The following is a 25,538-nucleotide window of genomic DNA, read 5'->3' as shown; positions in this document are numbered from 1 at the left end:
GGATTGGTGCCTTTCCTCTCTGCACCTGCAGCCCCTCCCAGGCCTGGCAGGAGCAGACCCAGGACCCGCCAGGAAGGGGCAGTCGACTACACGTTTACAGTGGCCTGGCTTCAAGCTCCTCCAGCAAGGCCTGCCCTGTGTCACAAGGTACCAATGCCAGAGCTAGAAGGTGCTCTGAGCTCATCCATTACAGGCTCCATGATACACCCAGGAGGCAAGGGAGGCCCAGAGAAGGAGGGCAGCTTGCCCAGGGTCACACAGTCATGGCTCCCAACTCCCAGCCCAGACTCTTCTCAGATAACAGGCTGCTGCTTCCCTGCTCTGGGCCCCCTCTCCTATCCTGCCCTTCCTTCAAAGTCAGACCAAGGCCCACCTGCCCAGTGTCTTCTAGGATCACCTCCCCGGCCCCGTCCAGCATGGTGCTCCCTCACTGGCAAGTTCTTTCCTCTGCCCAGAATGCCCTACCCACCCTCTGGCCCCAACAAACTTCTATTCATCCTTCAAGACCCAGTTCAAATACTATCTTCTCTAAGACAAAGATAATAATCATTCCCATTTACCGAGTAGCCCTCCCTGCTGTGCTACAGAAAACCAAAAAGTTACTGTTGAAACTATTTGTGGGGTACCCTGCTTAGCACCCAAGTTCCTTGAGGACAGAGACCTGAAGACCTGACTCTCTGCAAAGCAGGGTTACAACAATATCTGTGTACGCACCTCATACAACTGAAAGGCTTTATAAACTATAAAGTCCTGTGCCAATAGAAGCTATATGTATTGATATTATCTTCACACCTCCTCCCCATGACTCAGTTTCCCCACTTACACGATGGCTGAAGTTAATGAATGCACGTGACAGTATGGGTGCTGTGCCCGGGCTGTGGCTACGGCTCATGACTGTTGCTGTTATTATTTGTGTCACTTTCACTTTCTCACATCTCTGTGTGGACCCTGCCCATGGCCAGTGCTCAGTACGTATTTTTTTGGATGGAATGACTTCAGCATTTGAGACATGGAAGATGGGGTTAAAACCCAGAGTCCATGTAAAGATGCAGGGTGAAATCTTATCATCAGAAGGGCTGCACTGTGGCCTTTGAATCCAAAGGTGGCTCAGCTGGGTGACAGTGAACAGCCCTTGCTCTCACGGGACACAGGGCCGTTTTCTGGAGTGGGCTGGAGGTGAGGAAATCCCTGCCCTGGACAGGGAGCCTCTGTGCTGGGCTGTGGTCCCTGTCAGGGACCAGGTCAGGGAGACCCCTGAGAACTGGCCTTAGGGACTGGACTCTGGAGCCCAGGGCACAAGCAGGGGCCCAGCCCAGGAGGTCCAGTTCTGCCTCTCACCAAACGCAGGGACCAGGCAAGCCACTCCCGGAGCCTCAGTTCCACCGCAGAACAGGCTTCCAGAAGCTCGTCCATGGAGCCTCTGAGACCTGACCCAGCTTCTGCAAATGTCACACAGAATCGAGTTCTGTCTTCCAGGGAGGCGTGAGTGCAGCCCCTCCTTGGACAAATGAGAAGAGTAAAGCCCAGAGAGGGGAAGTGACTTGCCCGGGTCACACTGCCAATGAGAACGTTTCCTCAGAAGCCCCCAAAAGTCAGCAACGTCAGCTGAGCATCCAGTGACCACCTGTCGATGTCTGCTGAGCTGGTTCAACGATAAGAAGGTTTCCAGGGTGCAAAGGGTGTGGGCAGTTACATATTAATGGCGATGATCATCCGCTCACGCCTCTGTTTAGGTCCCCGTGGACACTGACAGAGGTTGTCAAGGAATGTCACCGAACAGCTTACGGCCCATTCGGCTGATGACTTCAGGTCACCACGTCATTCAGCCCAAGCCACTGACGTGCACTGGTGCCTTCTACCTCTCCATCTGCACAGACACGGCATCTCTAGGCGATTCCTCACGTCACTTTGGATTTTCAGCCAAAACTTGTGGCCACAGCATAGCGCTAGCCACAGGCTGAGGAGAGTCCCAGGACCGCTGAGTCAGGGCGGGACGGCGGCCAAGGCTCACCCTGGCTCCAGGACAAGATCTCAGCCTTCTCCAGCTATCCTTACAATCTGCGTTCCTCAAAGTCCGCTCCACAGAACCCTCGCATTCCAGGTGATTCTGGCGCACACTCAACTCTGAAAACCGACCACTGCCTAGACCATGCCTCTCAGTGGGGGCTCTAGTGCCTCCAAGGGGGCAAAAATTGGTTATTTGGGAGGCAGAAAATTTACTCTTTTCATATATAAAGCACAGATATTCAGTATAGCTGTGGTATTAAGGTTTCACTGGGGAGCAATTAGGGAAAAAAATGTCTAAAAGGCTCCTCGGGGGGATGATAATGAAAAAAAGATTGAGAAACCCTGGTCTAGAGAAAGGCGGCCATGACATTCAGCAGGAAGATACCTCGTAAGGATGGGAAGATGGTGAGAAGTGTTCCCAGCCCTGCCAGTAAGGAAAGACTCCTCCCCTTACCATCCCTGCATCTGACGCATCCCTCTCTTAAAGCCCAAAGGCAGACGGGCAAGCAGGTCCTTTCCTGGACATATCGGCTCGTGCCTGGCAAAGCAGAGACCATGAAAACAGTGCCCATCAAGGCCCTGGAGCTGCCACGCAGGCTCACAAGGGCCTGATATACAGCAGACGGGGCAGCAAGGGGAATGGGATCCAGCCTGAGTTGAGCACAAGAAGGAGAGAAGCCACCTGTGGCTTTCTGGTTTGCAACATGGAACCAACTAGCAGGGGGTTCCCTGTGCGTGGGAGGAGGGAGCAGGTCCCGAGAAACGGAACTCACATCAGAGAGCCACGGAAGAGCAGGCTGGCTTCGGGACCAGAGACAGTGGGGCACGAGGAAGGACACAGCAGTAAAAATAATAACGGCAGGCTTCCCTGGTGGCGCAGTGGTTGAGAGTCCGCCTGCCGATGCAGGGGACGCGGGTTCGTGCCCCGGTCTGAGAAGATCCCACATGCCGCGGAGCGGCTGGGCCCGTGAGCCATGGCCGCTGAGCCTGCGCATCCGGAGCCTGTGCTCCGCAACGGGAGAGGCCACAACAGGGAGAGGCCCGCGTACCGCAAAAAAAAAAATAAATTAATAATAATAATAATAACAGCAGCTGATACCGACAGCCCTGACCATGTGCCAAGCAGGGGCCAAGCACTGGCCGTGCTGCCTGGGGAGGTAGGTCATATTTTCATCACCGCACATCAGCTCCAAGAGGGCAGGGTACTGTGTCTGTCTCAGGCACTGCCGTATCCCCAGCACCCGACGGGCACGTGGAGCGCGCACGGTAAATACGTGCAGAATGAATAAACCCCACTTCATGGCTAAGGGAAAGGACCACAGGAGGGCAAGGAGCTTATCCAAGGTGACAGGGCCAGTGAGCGGCACAGCCAGGACCCAACCCCAGCAGGGCCGGCCCGCCTCACGCCTGCGTGTGTCTGCTCTCAGACCCCCGACAGGTGAGCTGTGGTCCCGTGTGTCCGTAGAGGGTGAGGGGATGAACAGGATAAGGTGCCATCCTGTCTCGGCCACTTTACAGCTGGCACAGTATGAACCTGGTGGCCAAAGGGGCACGCGGGGCTCTCTCTGGAACGCGGCGCAGCCCCTGACCTGGCCCAGACTGCAGGCTGTGCACACAGGAATCCCGAACACACGGGAGCCGAGGAGAAAACCACGTCGGTCTGGCTCGGTGAGGGGGACGGAGAGGAAAGGGGGAGGGTGGGGGGTGCTGCTTGATGAAAGCCTTGTCCCTTACCAATCCGTCGCAGTTGCTGATGGCGACAGCTGCCCCTGGCATGCCCGTGACACCCCCGGTGTAGACACACTCCCTCTGCAAGGGCTGACGGAACAGCTCCCGAAAATCCTCCTGCCACTCCACCGAGGCTCCGGGCACCACCAGCCGCCGGTTGGGCCGCAGGTGTAAGTGCAGTTCCTCCCCAGAAACAGTGACGTTGAAGTAGAGGGAGGAGCGCCCCCCGCTGCCAGGCTGCAAGGTCACTCCTTTGGGGCGCAGTGGGCTTCGAGCCACCCGCAGGTGACCGGAGTGTGACAGGGGTGCGGGTGGTCTGTCCACCTCTGTACTCCCTGAGGAGGCTGCTGGTGGCCCAGATACCACGTGGGAGAGGAAGCGTCCCTGAGAATCTGTGCTGCAGGGCACTGTCACACCATAGTCACTGAGCTTTCTTGAGAAGCGCAACTCTGTTGGAAATAAAGAAAGAGTTACTTCGGTGCCATCTGGGCAGAGCTAAGCGGGAGAAGCTGGAAATCCCATGGGGGCAGGAAGGGCTCTGCAACCTTGACCGTCACCTCGGAGGAACCCCTTAGCCCAATTTCATCTATTTCTCATCCAGTGCTTCCAGAGCCCTTGGATCTCTGCACTTGGATGATTGGTGTTCAAGTTCGTAAACTGCTAGACACACGTTGCTCCCCACAGCCCCCAGGCCCTTGTTACAGCTGGCGGAGGGAAACAAATGATGCCAGAGTCCTGTCACTCTAGCAACAAACCTTCCAACCTTGGGCACTACAGAGGAAATTCCCCGAAAGCCCCTAGGGCAAAGAGGGATGGCTGGATGTGCCCAAACTCCCCAGTGCCCTGAAGTCACCAGCCCACCCCGGGGTAGGTAGGGCCCTCGTCGCCAAGCTCCCGGAACACAGCTGGCAAAACAAACACACCTAGAGACTCAGGGCCTCCTGGGCACGTGTCAAGGAGAAAAGAGGAGCTGGAGAGGGAAGGGAGGGAATACAGGTTCCATATTTTTCCAGGTTTAGAAAGAAAACTTTTTTAAGCAGCAGTGGCTGCCGAGATTTTCACATGGCCCAGCCCCAAGCTGGGTAAATATAGATCTTCAAAAATAAAAGTAGACACAGGGGTGACCTGCCCACTCGGACTGAATTAAGCGTGAGGTCATGGCCCCATGCTCCAGGCTGCATGCCAGCAGCCCGTCCTCACACAGCTCTCGCTAAGCCGAGCCAGGCAGGGCAGGAATGACAGCTCCCTGGCTTCTAGGCCTAGTGATTCATGGACAGGACTTAGGGAGGAATTTTCATTTCCACACAGCTCTATCTCGTGTCCCCAGCCCCCTTCACGGCACTGATAAAACCTAGAAAATGATGTGCCCTGAAAATCCCTCCTGCCCAAGGCAGTTATTCGAGGGCGGGGAGGGAGATGACGAACTTTCCTCTGGTTTTACCCTTTGCAGCAGAACACCCCCAAGACTTCAGCTAGGGGGATCCTGTTTGGTACGTGAACAGAGCTCAGAGACAAGCAGGCACCCTGCCTGGTACTGACCAGAGCCCCCTCCCCATGCTCAGAGCCACCAGGAGGGCACCTCACTCTGCAAAGTGAGGGTGGAGTGTGTCTGATCTGCGTGTGAGAGGCTGTCTGCACAGCACAGAGTGTGAGAATGCTGGGGGAGAGGGATGTATGTGTGTTTCTGTGCAGCAGTGTGAGTGCCCGGTGTTCACTGGGGTGTGGGGCAACCACCTGCCAGCCTGATTCTGTGTGTGACAGACACTTGCACATACGTACACACATATGTGCACACATGCATATAAGCTGGAGACAGAGAAGACACTGAGAGAAAGACACACAGGAGCGAGAGACAGAGAGTGAGAGAGACACAGAGACCAAGAGACAGATACACAACCCCGAAGAAAAGGCTCCTATCCTCAAGTGCTCTCCTGGAGTCTCTCCCTAGTCTTGTGCCAGAAAGGAAGAGAAATCCCCGGACAGCGTCGGTGGCACTGGGGTAAGAAAAGAGAGCTCAGACCCAGCGTGTGCACAGCCTCCCACCCGCTCGAAAGCTGCCGGGCTCCTCGGGCACCCTCGGGCCACCCTGACCCGCGTGCACCCCGGACCCCGCGCGCCCCTGCGCGCCCTACCCGCACGCACCTGGGGTCCTGCTGCCCGCGTTGGCGCAGAGCGCACAGTGCAAGAGCAGCAGGCAGGACAGCCGCGCGCGGAGAGGAGCCATGCGGCCGCGCGGGCACGCGGGCCGGGAGGGCGCCGATCCCCGAGCTCCGGGCTGCGAGCGAGACTGGGGCGCGCTCGGGGCTCCGGCCGGCCTCCGCCTCCTCCGCCGCCTCCCGCCTCGCAGCCTCCAGCCGCCCGATCCCGGCCCCCCGCGCGGCGCCGCCGTCTGGACCGCTGGCTCCGGGAGCCCGAGGTTGCCGGCGGGAGAGCGGAGCGGCCGACGCGCCAGCGCGCCCACTGCCAACTGCTGGCGGGTCAATCCGCCAGCGCCTTGACGCTCCGGGACGCTGCGGGAGCCGGGCAAGTGGACCGCGGGGCGGGCCGGGGGTGGGCACACTGGCGGGGCGGGGCCGGGCGCGGGTCGGAGCTGGGGGCTCAGAGCGCCCGTGGGCGGGGCGCAGGGCGCGGATCGGAAGTGCCACGCGGAGCCCGAGCTGGGGCTTCGGGCTCCCTGGGCGAGTGTCCCCTCAGGCTCATGGGCTCCCCGGGAGTGATGGCCCTTACTTTCCTAGGCTCCTCCGCCCCACCACCCTTTACTTGACTGCAGGGCCCAGTTTCCAGAGCTCCTGGGCCGATGGGATGTCCCACTGCCTTTGGATGGCGAGATGGTGAGCACCCCACCCCCAAGAGAGTGTCTCCTTTCTCTCCTAATGGTCTTGATGCCCCCAGTAATCTTCCGCCCCTTGAATCTACCCATTTTGCAGACTACAGCTCCCTGGGCCCCCAAGTGCAGTGACTGATCTGTGTCTTAGTCAAGAGCAGGGCTGAGCAAGGTGAGCCGAGAGCCCTGGCGTTACAGTCAGCCAGACCTGATTGAAATCCTAGCTCTGAGCCTCGGTTTCCTCGTCTGCGAAATGGGTGTTAATTATAGCACATAGTAAGGTTCAATAAACAACCATTCTCTGCTTCCACACCTGGCACCAATGTATCCACCACACAGCCTAAGGTGGGAAAAACTGAGTCTAAGAGATAAGAGTGGCTGCTGGTTTTGCAATGCTGCTGAGACCCGTTCAGTAGTCAGGCAAACAGGCCAACTCCTGCTTTCCTTTCCTGCTTTACTCTGTGAATGTGTTCCTAACAATTTTCGAATGCACTGTAAATCCAGAGGTGGGAATTGGAGAAAGGAGTTTTGTTATTTTTGGTTTGTTTTGTTTTTAAGAACTGCAGAGTAAAGAACCTTTCTGTAAAGTGTATAAAGACCCCTAATCTTTCTTTTGAGTTCAGACATTTTGTTGTAGGGCTTTCTTAAAGGGTGGCCAACTTGTGGATGCAAATTCTCTGACCAGACTTCTCTTGGGAATCCCTGGGTCCCCTGCAAGAGAACTTGGGTTCCTGCCCTCTTCTCTCCATGTGAGGTTTCCCAGTCCACACCCTCCCTGGGCTCTGAATATGGTCCCACTTTGTGGGCAGAGAGCTGGAATCTTCATCCTCACGGCTCCAGGACCTGACTCAGGCCTCCTGGAAAGCAGCACTTGTGGAATGAATGAAATGACATCAGGGTTTTGGAGGGCCAGTACATTTATGAAGGAGGTTCAGAGAGCTGAGGTGACATGTCCCAGGTCACACAGCTCATTTGCAGCAGAGCTGGCATCAGGACCCAGAATCTAGTGCTGAGCAGGAGAGAGAGACAAGGGTAGGGGTCAGAAGGCTGTTGTAGGCTAGACTGCCAGTACAGACCAAGTGACCAAGGGCAAGTCATTTCCCCCTTTGGGCTGCAGTACCTCATCTGTCAAAGGGGAAATGGTGAGGATCACAGGAGTCACAGACGTAAACTTTAAAGTCCTGTGGAAATGCAGAGTGTGTTCTATTCCAAGCAACATCAGAGCATCCAGTTATTTGAAATGGCACCAGCAAACAGATCTATATTAAGTTTGGGAAGAACAGAGTTCTCTTTCTCCTCTTTCTGGTTCTTTAAGATCCATGAAGTCAAGGGCCAGACTGTGGTTTTGTGTGTGAGGGCTGATGAAGCAAGAGTGTAAGGTGTCCACGTGTCAGTGGGAACTTGCAGGAGAGGCAGTGAACCGTCTCCATTCTGGCCCTCCGCAAACCCGCCAGATGAGCTCAGGATTAAATGGCCTGCCTCCCTTCTCAGGGGCTCAGTTTTCCCAGCTGCAGAGTGGGGGCCCTGTGGCAACAGAAGGGAAAAGTCGTGGCATGTGACTGCTAATTTTCTCCCTCTGCAGGGCCATCCCAGAGGAGCTTGCAGTGCTCTCCCTGGACTCCACCCCATACTTCCTGCCTTAGACTTGGTAAGTCAAGAGGGAGAGACTACAGCTGGGACCCCAGCAGCCTGACTCATGAACTGTGGGCTGAGGCCTTCCCTGGAGCCAGTCTCAGCAAGCAGAGAGCAAAACCTTTCCCTGGCTCTCTACCCCAACCCCCTTCTCTGGGGCTACAATGGTTGCTTTTGTTGGCAAATATTGTATGTCCAAGCTCTTTTCTACTGAGGAAGCCTTTGTTAGGAAGAGGGGACATGGGAGCAGAGCTCAGAGCCTGGGCCAGAAGGTGGAGGAAATGGCTGCGTGGCCGGCCCTGTTTCTGGAGATGATCGGAGCCAAAGCAAAGAAATCTCCTGGCATCTGCTGGAACCCTCCAAGGACGGCAGGTTCTGGGTTCCCAGTCTCTCACCTGAGATTCTGCTTGGATGTTTCTCTTGCTCACAGCCCTCCGACACTTGTCCAACACTCCTCCCGTCCAAAGCCCTGGCAGGAGATGGGGAGATGCAAACAGCTTGCACTGCACACAGTCGGCAACCACCTGGAAGACGTGACAGGTGCAAGAGAAAGCCTGACAACCAGGAGAGACAGGGACGGAGAAGTGCTCACCGGATGCGGATGCGGGAGGAGGGTCACCCGTGAGCGCCCCCTGAGGAGGAAGACAGCCCCAACCACTGGCACGTTCTCCTTTGAGCACAGACAAAACCCTAGAGACTGGAGCTGGAGGTGCCCTGAGACAGTCTCCAAGCCAGTGCCCCAACCCCATTTTACAGGTTCTGTCTAGAGAGGGAGGGGTCTCGCCTCTGGTCACACAGCTAGTTTAGAGTGAGACTAAACCCAGGTACCTGCTCTCTCACCTGCAGGAGCACAGCCTCTCTCCCAGGTACCAGCTCTTTCCCTCCCCTGCTCCACCTTCCAAGAGGAGCAAGAGGGGGTTTGAGGTTGAGACAGCAAAATCTCCCCACCTCAGGGGGCGTCACAGACGCCCCTAAGGAAGCAAGAGCCTCAGCCTGAGACAGGTCTGTGCAGCAAGAAGCCAGGAAGTCCCTGGCAGGATGTGGATGGGGGACACGACACAGTAGTGGCCTAGGCTTGTCACAGCTTGGGGGCCCAGCAGGTGGCTGTCATTTGTTGAGTGCCAGCTTCTATGCTTTACATGTTACCCTGAAACACACACAGAGCGGCCCTTTCTTGTGTCTCCTGGTGGGACCAGTGGCCCTCTGGGCTCTGACGTACTCAGGCGAGGAGAAAGGGAATTCCCCCCTAGCTCAGTGACAGCCACACCATCCACCCAGTTAGGAAGCCAGACAGCCAGGCCACCCTAGTCACCAGCTCACCTCCAAGCCCTATGCGCTCAACTCCAAAGGACCCCCCAATACAGCTACTTCCATCTCAAATGCGTCCCCTGCCCCACCAGGTCACCAGCGTCCCTTCAACGGCCACTGCCATAAGTTTGTCCTAACAGATCCTCCCCCCAGCTCTGGCCCCTGACACCTCTTCTCCAACTGCATCCGAGGACATATTTGAATCACACCTTAGATCATGTATCTTTGCTATAAAACCTCCAAAGGCTCTGTTACTCTTGGGATAAAGACCAGACTCCCTAACACAGCCTATGAGGCTCTGCACAGGGTGGTCCTGCTGTCCTTCCTGCCTCCGTGTCCCCCCACTCACAGCCCTCCAGGCTAGCTCCTTGTATGCACCATGCTCATCTTGCCTCAGGGCCTTTGCACAGGCTGTCCACTCTGCCCTGAATGCTCTATCCTGCCTCTTTGCCCAGTCAATCCCTGCTCACCCTTTGGACAGCCTTCTAGTCGTCACTACCTGAAGCCTGTCTGGCCCGCCCAACCAGGGACACCATCTCTGTCCATCTCCTTCACAGTACTTCTCACTGTTGAGTTTCACCTGATTTTGTGTGATTCACAGATTAACATCTGCTTCCCCCCCGGACCACAAGTTCCACAGGGAGCAGGGACCTTGTCTGGATTTTTTTCCAAATTGTATCCCCAGTGCCTGTCCTGTGTTTGGCACCTAGTGGGCCCTCAATAAATATTAGTTAAATTAATAATCAAATGAATGGAAGCTGGAGAAGGAAAAGTTCATGGAAAATATGGGGAGTTAACCATTTATAAAAACTGCCTAGCATAGGTAAATCTATAGAGATACTAATTAGGTTACTGGCTGCCACGGCTTGGGGAGGAAAGGAATAGGGAGTGAGTGCTAATGGCTGTGGGGCTTCGATCTAAATTCAGATAGTAGTGATGACTGCATATATTTAGTATATATGTGACTATACTAAAAACACTGAATTGTCCACTTTGGAAGAATGATTTTTATGGTATGTGAATTACATCTCAATAAAGCTGTTTAAAAAAAAAAGAAAAAAATTGGGTACAACCATTATGGAGAACAGTATGGAGCTTCCTTAAAAAACTAAAAATAGAATTACCATATGACCCAGCAATCCTACTACTGGACATATACCCTGAGAAAACCATAATTCAAAAAGATACATGCACCCCAGTGTTCACTGCAGCACTATTTACAATAGCCAGGAACTGGAAGCAACCTAAGTGTCCATTGACAGATGAATGGATAAAGAAGATGTGGTACATATATACAATGGAATATTACTCAGCCATAAATCAGAGCGAAATCATGTCATCTGCAGCAAAATGGATGGACCTAGACATCGTCATACTGAGTGAAGTAAGTCAGACAGAGAAAGACAAATATCATATGATATTGCTTATGTGGAATCTAAAAAAATGATACAAATGAACTTATTTACAAAACAGAAATAGAGTCACAGATGTAGAAAACAAACTTATGATTACCAAGGGGGAAAGGGTGGAGAGGAGGGATAAATTGGGAGACTGGGATTGACATATACACACTGCTATATAGAGAGAGATAAGGATAGATAACTAATAAGGACCTACTGTTTAGCACAGGGAACTCTTCTGAATACTCTGTAATGACCAGAAAAGAGTGGATATATGTATATGCATAACTATTCACTTTGCTGTACAGCAGAAACTAACAAAACATTGTAAATCAACTACACTGCAATAAAAATTTAAAAAAAGAAAGAAGGAAGGAAGGGAGGGAGGGAGTGAGGAAGAAAGAAAGGAAGAAAGGAAGAAAGAAAATTTGGGGAGTTAAGCATTTCCCAGAATAATCGTTCCAGGGGAAAGCCTGAGACATATACTTGCAAGTTCTGATTCCACCATCAACAAGAAGGTCACCAGCCTCCACAGTCAGGCAGAGATGGGGGAGAAGAGTCGCCTTTGTGTCCCCCCCAACCCTTGAAGAGATACTGAAAATAACAAAGCAATCATCATAGCAGCCACCTATGACCAGGCACTTTGCATATCTGCATCTGTTCCCACAACAGCCCTATGCATGAGTATCCTTATCCCCCTTCCAGGCTCTGCAAGGTTGGGCGACTGCCCCAGGCAGTACTCGCAGCTACTTAATATCAGGCATATTCACTCCCAAGTTGGATTCCAGCCCACAAGCTTCTGAGTACACGTGGTGCCTGCATGAGATTCCCCGACCCTCGTCCCCTTAGAGGTCACCTAGTTCATTTTGTCTTCCTTTTTATTTTCAAAAAACCTTTTTGTTGTGAAAACTATAACACATACAGACAAGTGCCATGTGCTCATTTTATAAAGGGCTAAACTGAGGCCCAGAGAGCAGAGGTGACCTTTTCAAGGCCACACAGTGAAATCACTCAGGAGCAAAATAATACCCCAAGACTCCCGGTTCCTGGTCAGGTGATCTTAGAGCCTCACCACTCTAGGCTCCTCCCACCCAGGACCAGGCCCCTCTGGCCGTTCATCATTGGTTCCCACCTCAGCCCAAAGTGAAGATGAAGAAAAGTTTGGATCTCTTCTTCCTGATACCTGAGAGCCACTGTCCTGCCAAGAAGTTCTAGGCCAGTGGTTCTCAAATCAGGGTTTCCCGGAGCAACAGAATAGCGGCATCACTTCAGTGTCTGTCATCAATGCAGATTCTCAGGCCCCACCCCAGGCCTGCTTAATCAGGAACTCAGAGGAGGGGCCCAGTAATCTGTATTTTAACAAGTCCTCCAGGGCATTCTGATGCATGTTCCTATTTAAGGATCATTATTGTAAGCATAGCCTTGAAAATAGGGGCAAGAGTGGGACGGAGAACAAACTCACTGAGGATTTGTGACCTGTTCCTTATTGATGGCTGCCCCCCCTTCACCTCCCATCCCGTCTCCAAAACCCGAGCTTGAGTTTATGTGAACTCTGAGTCCTTGGCAGAGCTCTGGGACATACAGAGGAACCAGGCCCTTCTCCACATCACCCTTCTCCCTTTTTCCCCCAGCATTCCCTCTGCACATTTTTTGGCAAATGTCTAATGACCGTATCTAGGAGACCCGGATGGGCTAAGTTAACCACAGTGATTTGTCATGCATTACAGAACAGCTGATACCCCCGAGACCAGCTGAACCATGAGATCAGTTAGAAACAATGCTGTCGTGCCCTGTGTGTAGACCTTCTGTGGTCGTGGTTACTGTGTGTTGAGGGTTCAGGGAGAGGAGGTCTCCCTGTCCTTGTAAGGAAGGATGCCAGAAAGGCCAGCTGTCCTTCAGGAACTCTCCTTCTGCCATTTCCTCTCCCCAAACTGTCGGTCTACAATTACAATACCAGCATCCCTCTAGCCAAAGTCCAGTGCAGCCCCTGACACTGGCCCTTTGGGGTTCAAGAGAGGTAGTGAAACTGAGCAGGACCCTGTGTCCCCTGTTTCTTGTTTGTAGGGAATAGGCTTCAGCCTCCATGACCTTCCCTGAGTTCCAAAGGGCAGGTTCAACGGGTTGCTAATCAGGGAAGTGAGGGGATGCAGAGACAGGAAGGAGCAATCAAGAAACAATAGTGCAGGGCTTCCCTGGTGGCGCGGTGTTAAGAATCTGCCTGCCAAGGCAGGGGACACGAGTTTAAGCCCTAGTCCGGGAAGATCCCACATGCTGCAGAGCAACTAAGCCCATGCACCACAACTACTGAGCCTGTGCTCTAGAGCCCACGAGCCACAACTGCTGAGCCCACGTGCCACAACTACTGAAGCCCACATGCCTAGAGCCCGTGCTCTGCAACAAGAGAAGCCACCGCAATGAGAAGCCCAGGCACCGCAAGGAAGAGTAGCCCCCACTCGCCGCAACTAGAGAAAGCCCGTGCACTGCAACAAAGACCCAACGCAGCCAAAAAATAAAATTAATTAATTTTAAAAAATATATTTATTAAAGAAAAAAAGAAAGAAACAATAGTGCAGCCTTGTGGCAGGGTCCTGGTTCCACCTCAAAGGATACACATAACAATATCTTTGAGCTCTTCTGCAGAACTAAAACCCCCAACAAACGGAAGATGTTAACTACAGTACTTGATGAAGCATTCGTCATTCCAGAGAGGTCACAGTTTGATAACCTCGAGAACCACAGAAGCTCATCAGGAGACCACCTGAGTTCAGATTAAAGGAGCGCAGGCCCTGCACACACCCTGATCCTTAGCAGCGACCCCACCTTTGAACCAGTGCTATAAAACTCCGCACCAAATCCCCCAGGTTGGGACACACAGATTTTGAGGGCATGAGCCCGCTGTGTCCCCCTTTGCCTGTCAAAGCAATAAACCTATTCTTTTCTACTTCACCCAAAACTCTGTCTCTGAGATTTGATTTGGCACCAGTGCACAGAAGCCAAGTTTTCGGCATCACTAGGCAGAAAGCAGAGACCACTCCCATTTCCTGGAGCCCTTTGGGTATGACAGAAGGACTCGGAGAGATTTGGCAAGGACCCATTTCTCACAAGCCTTTCTTCCAATCCTGGTTGTCCCCTCAGATGCCATGGTGGCACCCTGCAGCAGAGAAGAGCCAGGCCTCCATTCTGTTCCTTTCTCCAGATCAGTTGAGTTACATGTAACAACAACAAAATTAAATATAGCTTCATTTATTACCCCATGTAATATGGAATACTGCAGCAGGCCCATTCCGGCCTGGTTAATTTGGCAACCCAAAAGAATCATCCGACACCCCAGCTCCTTCCTCTTTCCACTCTGCCATGTTTGGTGGTTAGTCTCATCCTCAGGCTTGTCCCTTCTGAGTCACAAGATGGCTGCATTAGTGCCAGGCAACATGTGTTCACCAGATGCGAAGATCACCAGAGGCAATGGAAGAGGGAGTTCTTTCTTGTCCCCACTTTAAAAAAATTTTACTATGCAAATTTTCAAACATACACAAAAGATGACAGAAGAGTATGAAGGCCCGCCTCTCCCCACTTTCACCCATAACCCAGCTTCAATCATTAGCAGCCCCTGGCCAATCACGTTTTCTTTACTTCCTCCCCTCCACACCCTGGGTTATTTGAAAGCAAATCTCAGGCATTATCTCCCATTTAGTATCAGTAGTTAATAGATAAAGACTCTCTCTTCTTTAAAAACAAAACAACATCAACAACAAAAACCATAATGTTTCTGTCACACCTAACAACACACCTAACCACAATTTCTTCAGATCATCTTATATCCCATCATTGTTAAAACTGCCCCAACTGGCATGACTTTTTTTGTTTTGTTTAGTTTTGTTTTTAAGACTTGGTTTGCTCGAATCAGGGTCCAAACAAAGTCCACACATTGCATTTGGCTGATGTGTCACAGAAGAGTCTTTTCATCTAAACCAGGGATGGGCAAACTACACCTAGGGCCAAATCCCGCCACCGCCCTGTAAACACTCCCACCCACATCCACTTGTTTACATGTTCTTTGGCTCATTTCTTGCTACAAAGAGAGTGGAGCAGTTTCTCCAGGGCCAGCATGGCCCGCAAAGACTGAAATATTTATTACTTGGTCTTTCCAGAGAAGGTTTGCTGACCCCTAATCTAAACAATTTCCTCCTCTTTTTTTCCTCTCCATTTTTTGATTGAAGAAACCAGGACATTTGTCCTACAGAATTCTGCATTTTCTCGTGCCCCTTTTGACGAACAAGGTAAAGGCTTCCAGAGGCCCCCTTGCAGCAGTTTGCCCTCAGAGTCCAGAATTGCCCTCAGCCCATTCCTCAGCCAGTCCCCAACAAGGGCCAAGGCCCTCCTATGCAGCCATAGCTGCTCTGAAGAAGATGAACAAATCATGTTTCTATGAAAAAGGAGGGAGGGCAGTGAATGGTTACTATGTGGGAAGCCTAGATTGATTCCAACTTTCCAAAATGAGCCAATTCAGCAAAATGCCACAGCTGGTCCTGTCTCCCTCTGCGGCTCTAATGGTCAGGGTGGCCTCCTCACTCCCAGGACACAGATTCTCCCTGCTCTGGCTTCCAACTCGTGGCCAACATCTAACAAACTCCTGGCATGCCCCCGTCGCAGCTCTGTGCTGGACACTGGGAGTCAGAGGTGACCGTGGCAGACCAGTCTGTGTGTTCTGCACTCACTGTCTAGTTGAAACAGGAGGGAAGGGGGCAGGGCACAACCTTTAAAAGAATGAAAGAATGACATAGCCCGAGGACACGACATAAACTGATTAGAACCAAGTAGGTCGGGTTCCCCTGGTGGCACAGTGGTTAAGAATCCGCCTGCCAGTGCAGGGGACATGGGTTTGATCCCTGGTCTGCGAAGATCCCACATGCCACGGAGCAACTAAGCCCACGCGCCACAACTACTGAGCCTGCGTTCTAGAGCCCCCAAGCGACAACACAGTTGCAGCCTGTGTGCTGCAACTACTGAAGCCCGTGTGCCTAGAGACCATGCCCTGCAACAAGAGAAGCCACCGCAATGAGAAGCCCGCGCACCGCAACGAAGAGTAACCCCTGCTCGACGCAACGAAAGAAAGCCCGTGTGCAGCAATGAAGACCGAACGCAGCCAAAAATAAATAAATAAATTTATTTAAAAAAAAAAAAAAAAGAACCAAATAGGTCCAAGATGGCAGATGAGTCGACTTCCACTAGATCTTGAGCCTCAGTATACGCTCACTGTAACACATCAGCAAGTAAATGACACACCCACAGGCGCCGTGACAGTCCCAAGGCCGGCCATAAAGGCCAAAAAGTGGGTGGTGGCCCAATTTCTGGAAATCTCCACCCCTTCCCCAAAATAGCTGGAATACTCCCCCCACTCATTAGCCTATGAAATTACCCACCCTATAAACACTGACAACCCCATACCCTGGTGCCACTCTCGCCTTCTGAGATGGCCCACACTCTGTCCATGGAGTGTGTATCTCCCTAAATAAACCTTCCTTCACTTTACTATGGCTCATTCTTGAATTCTTTCCTGAGCAAAGCCAAGGACCCACGCTTGGTGGCTGTCCCAGGGACTCGTCTGAGACCTGGGACGTGACCATCCTCTTGAGCCTCACTCTATTTCCTGCAACATAGTGAGGGTCACAGACAAGGGGGCTCTGTTGGGGGGGTGACCTGCTGGGAGGGGTGTAGGCACAGGTGCTTGAGGGCACAGAGCAGGGACTCCAAACCTATAGGTGAACCGATGGCAGATGCTTCCTGGCGGACATGCCCTGTGGCTGGTGGAGAGAAGTGGGCAGGGATCCGACCCTGAGGTGCCTAAAAGGCCATGTCCAGGGCTCTGGCCCATCCAGAGGGCTCCAGCAGCCACCAGAAGCTTCTATGAGTGGGCAGGAGCAGTGTTAGGATTTGGAAAGCTAGTGAGATGTAAAAACTGCTCTCAAATTCCTCACTCACACTGTGGTACTGGGTACTTGAGGATTTAGAGCCTGAAGGGGTGAAAATGTTAAGATATAGCGGGAGGGGGTGCTTATCACAGGATTGTCTGTCTTTCTGAAATCCAGCAGATATACATATATTAAGAGGTAGATCTTTGTGTTATAGTTTATATTTAAATATATAGTTTATATAATACATACTATAAAATGTATATTATAAATATTATATATAATGTATATAAATAAATGTATAATATATTATATATAAATATGTAACATATTTAATATATAATACAATACATACTTTAGTAACTATATAATGTGTTATATAATTATGTATCGATATAAACTATAATATAAAGATATATACCTTTGGGACTCCCCTGGTTGCCCAGTGGTAAAGAATCCACCTTCCAATGCAGGGGACACGGGTTCGATCCCTGGTCAGGGAACTAAGATCTCACATGCCATGGGGCAACTGAGCCCGCATGCCACAACCACTGAGCTCCCGCACCTCAACTAGAGAGCCCGCGTGCCGCAAACTACAGAGCCCGCATGCCGCAAACTACAGAGCCCACGCACTCTGGAACCCACGTGCCACAACTAGAGAAGAGAAAAACCCACATGCAGCAATGAAAGATCCCGCATGCCTCAATGAAGATCCCACGTACCACAACTAAGACACAATGCAGCCAATAAATAAATAAATAATAAATCTTCCAGAAAAAGATATTTGCCTTATATATATATTTGATATACTTCAGAAGGACAGAGAATACTACTTTGTTTCTATATATTGTCAACACGGTGGAGTAGCAGTCTGGTGGTGAAATTGAGTCTCTGAAATGCAATTCAGGTGGTGGTGACTTCTCTTTACTCAAGGCCAACTTTGCTCCAATAGGTTGCCCTGGGCTGTGCCCTTCTTTGAGCCTCAGTTTTCTAAATCTGGATAATGAGACTACAAATATCTGCCTCCCATCAAGAACAGACACTAACCGCACCAGCCATGTCTGAAAGCTCTTTAAGAACCAGCACAGAGAAGGCATAATATTATTGGCACTTCCGCTTCCTTCTTAGCCCCTAAAACTGAAAGCCCTGAGTGACTTAGAAGGCCCTGCCCTCTGCACCACTCAAAGGGCAGAGTGGTTGGAGGTGAATCTACGTTCACTCATTTCCAGGATGACCTGCCCCTTTTCAAACTGAGGGCAACCCAGGTGCTCACGCTTTGCCTGTGAAATTCTTGCCTTCCAGCGCACAGAGCTTTCATAAGCCCTAGCTTCAAGTCATCGCGAGTCGAAAACTGTCATGTGTGCAACCTCCAAAAGAGGGAGAGGCTGTCACCCGCCATCCAGCCATGGAGAAGGCTGCAGACGTTTATTGAGCATCAACTCTGTACTGGGCACGGTGGAAAGCACTGCAGAGACCCCAGCTCTGACCCCAGTCAGCCCCTCCAGCTCTGCTCTCCATTTACAAACTTTGAGCTAAATTCAGATGACCTGAATGCATACCTGCTTGTGATTCAAGTGGGAAGATGATGTTTCATGTCATGTCTAGCGTTTGCTCAGCAAGAAAAAAAACTTGGTTGGGAAGTGAGGAGGCCAGGCTCTGGTCAGAACTCTGCTGCTGACTGACTGGGTAGTTCTGGGAAGTCCCTGCTGCCCTCTGCACCAGGAGAGGGTAGATGAGATCATCTCTGTGGTGCCTCTAAGCCCCGACCATCCACGACTCAGCCCCCAGGGCTTTGCACCCCTCAGCCCGGGTGCCTCTGCCCCACGCCTCCAACCAGCAGGCCAATACCCTTCCTTCGAATCCTTTGTCAGTGGTCACCTCCTCCATGAAACGCTCCGAGACATAGAACTACTCCCACTCTCCCAGCCAGCAAATCATCCAATCACACCCTCTTCTGCTCCACGTCTATACCTTGGACAAGTCCGTAGGACTTCCTGTGCTGAAATCATCCATCTATTTAATAACTGTGAACTAAAGATCTCATTCCACCTTTACTTACTGCCTAGCATATAGTCTGGAACACAGTAAATGCTTTGTAAATGTTGGATGAATCAACGAATGAATGCATCAATTAATCATTTGTGGTTTCTTAAGTCTGCTGCAGTGTTAGGAGATTCCTGTTGTGGTCCGGAGAAAGACACATATTTCCTGTTGAAGCATTTCTTATCAACTTCTTAAGGACAGGGCCATTCTTGGCTCAGGTTTTGTCTCACCAGAGCTTGGCACCCAGTAGGTGCTCAATGGATGCGTGTTTCATGGACCAGCATCAAGGTTCCCTCCCCTCAGCCCTCCATACTGGGTGAGCCACTCTCTCCAGGGGGCTCAATGATTCCTCTAAGAGTTTGAACTCATTGCCATGAAGGGCGTGTGGATTAGAGATTAGATTAGGATAGAAAATGTCTACGCTGGCACCAGTGTGGGGAGCTGCAGGTCAGGCTCCCATTGGCAGGGAGCTAATCGCAAAGAAAAGCCCGCCGGCTCCTACAGCGTGCCCAAGATGACCATCACCACCATGGTTTACCGACCCAGGCTTAAGTAAAAAGTCACCAAGGGGGCTTCCCTGGTGGCGCGGTGGTTGGGAGTCCGCCTGCCGATGCAGGGGACACAGGTTCGTGCCCCGGTCCGGGAAGATCCCACATGCCGCGGAATGGCTGGGCCCGTGAGCCACGGCCGCTGAGCCTGCGCGTCCGGAGCCTGCGCTCCGCAACGGGAGAGGCCACAACAGTGAGAGGCCCGCGTACCGCAAAAAAAAAAAAAAAGTCACCAAGGAGAGAACCTCTCCTATCTCCTGTTACTAAATAATAGTGATAATGGTACATTTGTGGAGCGAAGTGCAGTTACCACAGACTGCTGTTAGGGCTGGTCTAGGCCAGCTCAGCCTTCGGCCAGGGGCGGGGGCAGGGAGGGTTGGATGTCCTACGTGTGACCCAGCCAAGGATAACATCTCCTTCCCTTAGGACCCAATGTCAAGTTAAAGTTGATTTTACCATCTTGATTCATTTAACCCCCGTGGGTTAGGGATTGTCCCCATTTACAGATGAGACAAACTGAGATCCAGAGAAGTTAATAACCAGCCCAAGTAAGCAGCAGAGTTGGGACTTGGAGTCGGCTCACAGACTCCAGAATCCACGCTCTCCAAGCTCCTGGAGGGTCTGCAAGCACAGCATTTGTCACCAGATTGTTAGCTTCCTAATGGTTCCTCATAGCACGTGGCTCCCCATGGTGCCTGGAGCTGGGCTGGATCCACAGCCAGCTCTCAGGAGACCGCAGGGTACTGATCAAGTTCTGTGCCTGACTGAGTTCTGTGCACTGATCAAGCTCTTGATAGAAACAGTCCCCGCAGGCCCAGCTGGAAGGTGAGAAAGGCTATCAGGCTCCAGGGATACTCAGGCCTTGGGAACTCAGTGAGGCTGGATACACACCATCTCACCCAACAGCTGATGGCAACACCCCCAGTGGTCACCATTAGTCACCCAACCGCCACCAGCACTTCTGTTCTTTTTATAACTCCGAGCAGCTGAGGCCAGCTGAGCCCTGCAGCCAGCCGTGCACATTCACGCTCCACAAGCCTCCAGAACACGATTTTTGGCAAGGCCTCCAGATCAATTAGCCAAGTCAGCCTTGGAAACTGGGAGGCTTGTGTGGGTGGGAAGCAGGGCAGAAATCCCTCCCAGGGCCCCTGACTCAGTCCCCGAATGGTTACTTAGGGTCAGTGGAGCTGAGCCTCCGGCAGAGCGGTAGAGAGCCGCAGAACACGAGGTCATGGAGAGAGCAAAGTGCAGGGAGAATTGAGGTACACAGTGAAGACCCAAATGTGAAATAGGCTAAGACTGCACAGTACAAGCTGCAGAACCAGGGCTCCTGAGCCGTGTGCTTCCCTGAGTCCGCTCCAGCTGGCCCAGGGGAAGCTTCCTCCTACTCGGAAGCAAGCGACCTCCACTGAGTGATCAAAGTAGGTCCACATACCCCTGCAGCCCCATGGCCCGGAGAGCAGCTGAGAGATGAGCCCTCTCTGGAGGCAGCCACACCCGGTGACCTAACTGCCTTACGGGGGGGGGGGGGGGCCCTCCCTCAGTCCCGAGGGAGCGGCTTTTGGAAGGTGCACCGCTGTCAAGGGGCAAATGGCCCAGAAAGCAGGTGGATTTAGCCGTCACCGGAAGAAATGTCCACAGCTGCGGTCCATCCTGCGCTCTGGGTTTCAAGCAGCACTGCAACAGCCTGGGCTCAGATTGGATCCACCCAGCGCTGTCTGTCAGCCTCGGGGACGCCTGGTCCTTCCTCCTCCTCCTGGCTGCAGCAGTGCAAACAGCAGCCGAAGTGACAGGCGGGCAGCGCACTTCCCTCCTCCCTCGAGCCCCACAGCCTCATTACCAGGAAGGACAGTGGGGAACATTTATGCCCCCAAAACCCCTTGGGTGAGAGCCTTTGCTACCACGTCCGTGGGGTATATCCCCCCCCCACTACAGCTGCCTCTGTCGGGCTCTTATCCTCTCCTCTTCCAGAAAGATACGTCTCCATCAGCACCCATCCTTGTCACCAAACCTGTGAAGCTGCGAAGGGCCTGAGATGTCACCCCCCTTGTACGCCAATCCCCAGTTTCCTGACAGAAGACACGAAACTCCCGGGCCAGAGATCAAGGACCTTTTGGCTCACAGCATTCTTAGCTGCATGAGCTTCACATTCCCTTGCCCCCAAGTTCCACCAAGTTGGAGGCGGGCCTGGGTGGATGCCATGCCCTCGGTGGGTTTGGGTCACAGCTGAGGAGCCCTGAGTTTAGGAAATTCCAATCTTATAAGGGGCTACTAGCAAGCCTGCCCAATCATTGCCCTGGGGGCACAGCAAAAAAAATCTGCCCTCTGCCCTGGGGAGAGAGAAGATCTTCACCTTGCAGGGCCATTTGTTATGCAAAAATCCTCAAGGAGATAGTTCTGTACAGAAAGCCATAGACATCTCCCAAAAGCTACTGTGGGGGCAATGGAAGCCTGTAAGCTAAGCAGGAGACGCTACCCGCCTCCATAAACACAAGGGCGAGCTGTGAGCCACATCCTTTTCTGCCCTTGGCTCAGCTCTGCCTTGGACTAGAGCATCTAGAAGCAGAATCCAAGACAACACAGGGGAGGGCTGATGGTAGAGCCAGGTAACTGGAGTCCAGGAGAGGGAAGGAGGCTGGGGACAGGGTGGGGACTTCCAGGACCACATCAAACTGATAAGGAGGTCCCCCCGGGGTGCAGCCTCTGACTCAGATGTGACTGCCCACAGAGGACCCCTATCCTTGGGATTTCTTCCTGCTTGATCCATGTTACTTCCCCGACCCTAACAAGACAGAAAGCCCCAGTGGAACCCAGATCTCATCCAGATGGTAGGAACCTGAGGGCTCTACAAATTCAGCCCAGAGGTTAAAGCTCTGGGCTCTGGAACCAGACTAGCCCAGGTTCAAGCCCAGTACACCAGGTTCAAGTCCAGGTCCAAGCCTAACCAACCACCTGAGTGACCTGGTCCAAGTAACTTCACCTCTCAAGTGTCTCACTTTCCTTCTCCGTAAAATGAAAAGAAAAAAGGTACCCACTCATGAGGGATCTTGCAAAGATTAACCCGATAACCCATGGGAAAGGCTAAGCTATCACAACGTAGCAATGCTGTGAATGATGACAACTAGTATGCCAACAATTTCTCTGGTGGGAAAACTGAAGGCAGAAAGTGTAGGTGAATTGGCCAAAGTCACACTGCAGGAGAACACAAGCTCTAATATTCCAACCCAGCTCCCCAACATCCTGCCCAGGGCACCCACACCAACAGGGGGTGCCCTATCGACCAACTCTACCTCCTTCTTTCCATCGTCTCTCCAACCTCAGCAGCCTGATACCCCCAACTCGGGCAGTAGATACTGTGGCAGGGGGATTCCATGCACTGCTCCTGGTTTGCAGGATCCCAAAGGACTTAAGGAAAATAAGCAACGCTGGCTCGCCACTTACCAGCTCTGTGATTTACAGAATGTTTCTTAAACAACCGCCCCACCAAGTCTCAGTTTCCCCATCTGTATAGTGGGAAAATCACAGAGCTGGTGTATCAGACTGTTACTGTATACAAAGTACTTAGCAGAGTGCGTGGCACATCGTAAGAACTCAACAAATGTCAGCTGTTATTCTGACTGCATTTAGTATTCTTGCTCTAAATGAGGATGACAAAATACTCAGACACACAGGTCTGGGGGCTTTGGTATATTCTGTGCTCTGTAAATGAGAAATTGAGAAATTACCAAGTAAGACTGTGCATGGATGTGAAAGCCCTTTTAAACTATACTAAGCTGTGCAGGTGAGAGAGGCAATGATTAAATGGCCCAGAAACGTGCTTCCATCAGAAAGGCTTGGAAGCAGAGCAAGTACACAGAGCTGCAGCAGGGTAAGGACATGGTGACCACAGGCTGGGCTCAGTTTTCTAAGCTCCCTACACTAGAATGAGAACAGGGGTGAAGATGACCACAATGCCAGCAGCCGCCTGTCAGGGGTCCCCACTAGGTCCTTTCATATCCACAACGATCCTGTGTGCTTCGCTGGGCAAGTGGGTATCAATACTCCTGCTTATAGATGTGAAAACAGAGGCTCTGGCCCATGGTCACAGAGCCAGCGCTGGAACCCATTCAACAGAACACCCAAGGTCCCAAAGATGTAGGGACCACAGTGGGGCCAGAGCCGGGTGGGTCTACAGCATCTAGAGGTCCCCTGTCCTATTGCTCACAGATCAGATTAAGCATTGGCTGGGTGCGTGACAAGGGTGAGCAACTCATCCTGGTTTGCCCAGGACTTTTCCAGTTGTAGCATTCAAAGTCCCTGTTCGGCAAACTGCGATGGTTGGTCATGAAATCGAGCAGGCCCTGAGGGCACCTTCCTGGGTCAGACCTCCCATGTCCCCCGCTTCTTGCTTATATTTTGAAAAGTTTTAGCCTCCTAGGAATTCCCCGAGTTCCAAAGAGCAAACGTAATCAGTTAATAATTAGAGGAAAACAAAGGAAAGCAGTGAAACAAAACAAAATAATAATAGCTTAGCCATAAAACAAAGTCAAGGACACTCAGCTCCTCCTCAAGGGCTATAGATAATATCCTAACACATATCCTTGAGTTGTTTTGCAGAAACTAAGACCCGCCCCCCCCACCAGGTAGAAGAAGTTAACTGCGTGATGACCACCAGAACATAGACCCCAGACAGGTTGGAACGAGAAAATTGATGATTGAGATTCCTGAAATACCACCCTGTTATCTCACCACCAACCAATCAGAGAATGTCCACAAGCTGATCACACACCCTGCAACCCTCACCCCTAATGTGCCTGTAGAAACCCTTGCCTGAAAGCCATCAGGTAGTTGGGTCTTTTGAGCATTAGCTGCCCATTCTCCTTGCTTGGCACTCTGCAACAAACACTGTACTTTCCTTCACCACAACCCAGGGTCAGCAGATTGGTTTTGCTTCATGTCGGGCGAGCAGACCCAAGTCCAGTTCAGTTAACAGTGACCAGGAGCCACTGGCTTCAGAATGGGGCCTATTCCCTTCCAGAGAGCCCCTAAGTACCCTCAGAGAAGCCATTCTCAGCTCCTGCTTCACACCCCACACTCACTCCACTGTTGCCAAGGAAACCTGCCCGTGCTGGAGGTGGAGGTGCTAGAAAGAGGGCAGGTGTGGCTGAGTCAGCGGTGTGTGGAGAGGCTGAGGAGGGAAGGAGGTGAGAAGCTGCAGAGACCTTATACTTATATACTTATATGCTCTTATACTTCCTTCTCGGGCTCAGCTCCACGTGAGCTGATGCTCCTGTCTCCACAGCTCCTCCCAGGCATCCCCCTCCTACTGCGGCCCATTTGCCCTGCTTGTGGCCGGCGGGGGAGCCCATGGATGCGACCATCCTACGGCACTTGGGATCCTTCCTGGAGGACACATAGCACTTTCTGTGGCCCAACGGCACTTGCACCCTCTGACACGATGCCTGCAGTGGGGCTCTCTCCAGCACCTGCCCTTGGCCCCCACCAACTGGCCCACCTACAGCTCCAGCTCCCAGTGTTACCTGGCCAGGGCCAAATCCAGCTCTCCCGCACTCCCGAGGAAGTTGGCCAATGTTCCAGAACCAGTACAGCTTCAGCACAAACTTGGTGGAGTGTTGCTTCTTGCAGGGGTGAGGCCTGCTGGGTGGGGGAAAGGTCAAGGAGAATGTAATGCTGGGAAGGAGGAAGAAGAAGCAATGTTCTATTTGCAATGAGAAGCATAGAGACGGAGACGGGGGGATGAGCAGAGGCCACTCAGGATGCCTCACGGGAGCCTTCCTGGGAGAGGACGGATCCAGCAGTGCTAGTTTACTAACAGGGGGGTCAGTGATGTGGTTGGTGATACTGATGGAGAATTAGGCTGAGAGAGCATTTACTATGTTATTTAAATGATTTTTCTGTACTTTCCAAACTTTCAACGTGAGTAAGTATTGCTTTCATAATCGGGGGCAACATTAAACAAAATCACACCTATAGGCTCATCCACATCCATTACCTATGTGGCTTCCACAAGGTTCTTCCTGGCTCCTTAGAGGGACAGTGAAAGAGCCCCTGTGACCTGTGCCAGTGCCTGTGCCATGGCTCGGCGGCCACCAACCAGGACTGCTGTCCCAGCAGAAGGGGCTGGCCCGCCTGGGGGTCA

At 52.1% G+C, this 25,538-nt stretch overlaps 1 protein-coding gene across 1 annotated transcript in view; it reads right to left on the bottom strand.

Moving 5' to 3' along the window:
• The window catches only part of ADAMTS14 (ADAM metallopeptidase with thrombospondin type 1 motif 14), a 129,645-nt gene that overhangs the window by 84,694 nt on the left and 19,413 nt on the right, over positions 1–25,538 (bottom strand). Inside the window, exons 6-8 of the mRNA XM_060126946.1 lie at positions 24,919–25,033; positions 8,587–8,715; positions 3,742–4,184 (exon numbers count right to left, since the gene is read on the bottom strand). Coding sequence (XP_059982929.1) covers positions 3,742–4,184; positions 8,587–8,715; positions 24,919–25,033 — 687 coding nt within the window. The remainder of the gene's footprint in view (positions 1–3,741; positions 4,185–8,586; positions 8,716–24,918; positions 25,034–25,538) is intronic.

Source organism: Lagenorhynchus albirostris, chromosome 16, assembly GCF_949774975.1.
Source record: "Lagenorhynchus albirostris chromosome 16, mLagAlb1.1, whole genome shotgun sequence".
NCBI lineage: Eukaryota > Metazoa > Chordata > Mammalia > Artiodactyla > Delphinidae > Lagenorhynchus > Lagenorhynchus albirostris.
The sequence above is the reverse complement of the archived record's forward strand: the minus strand, read 5'-3'. Positions and strand labels throughout refer to the sequence as shown.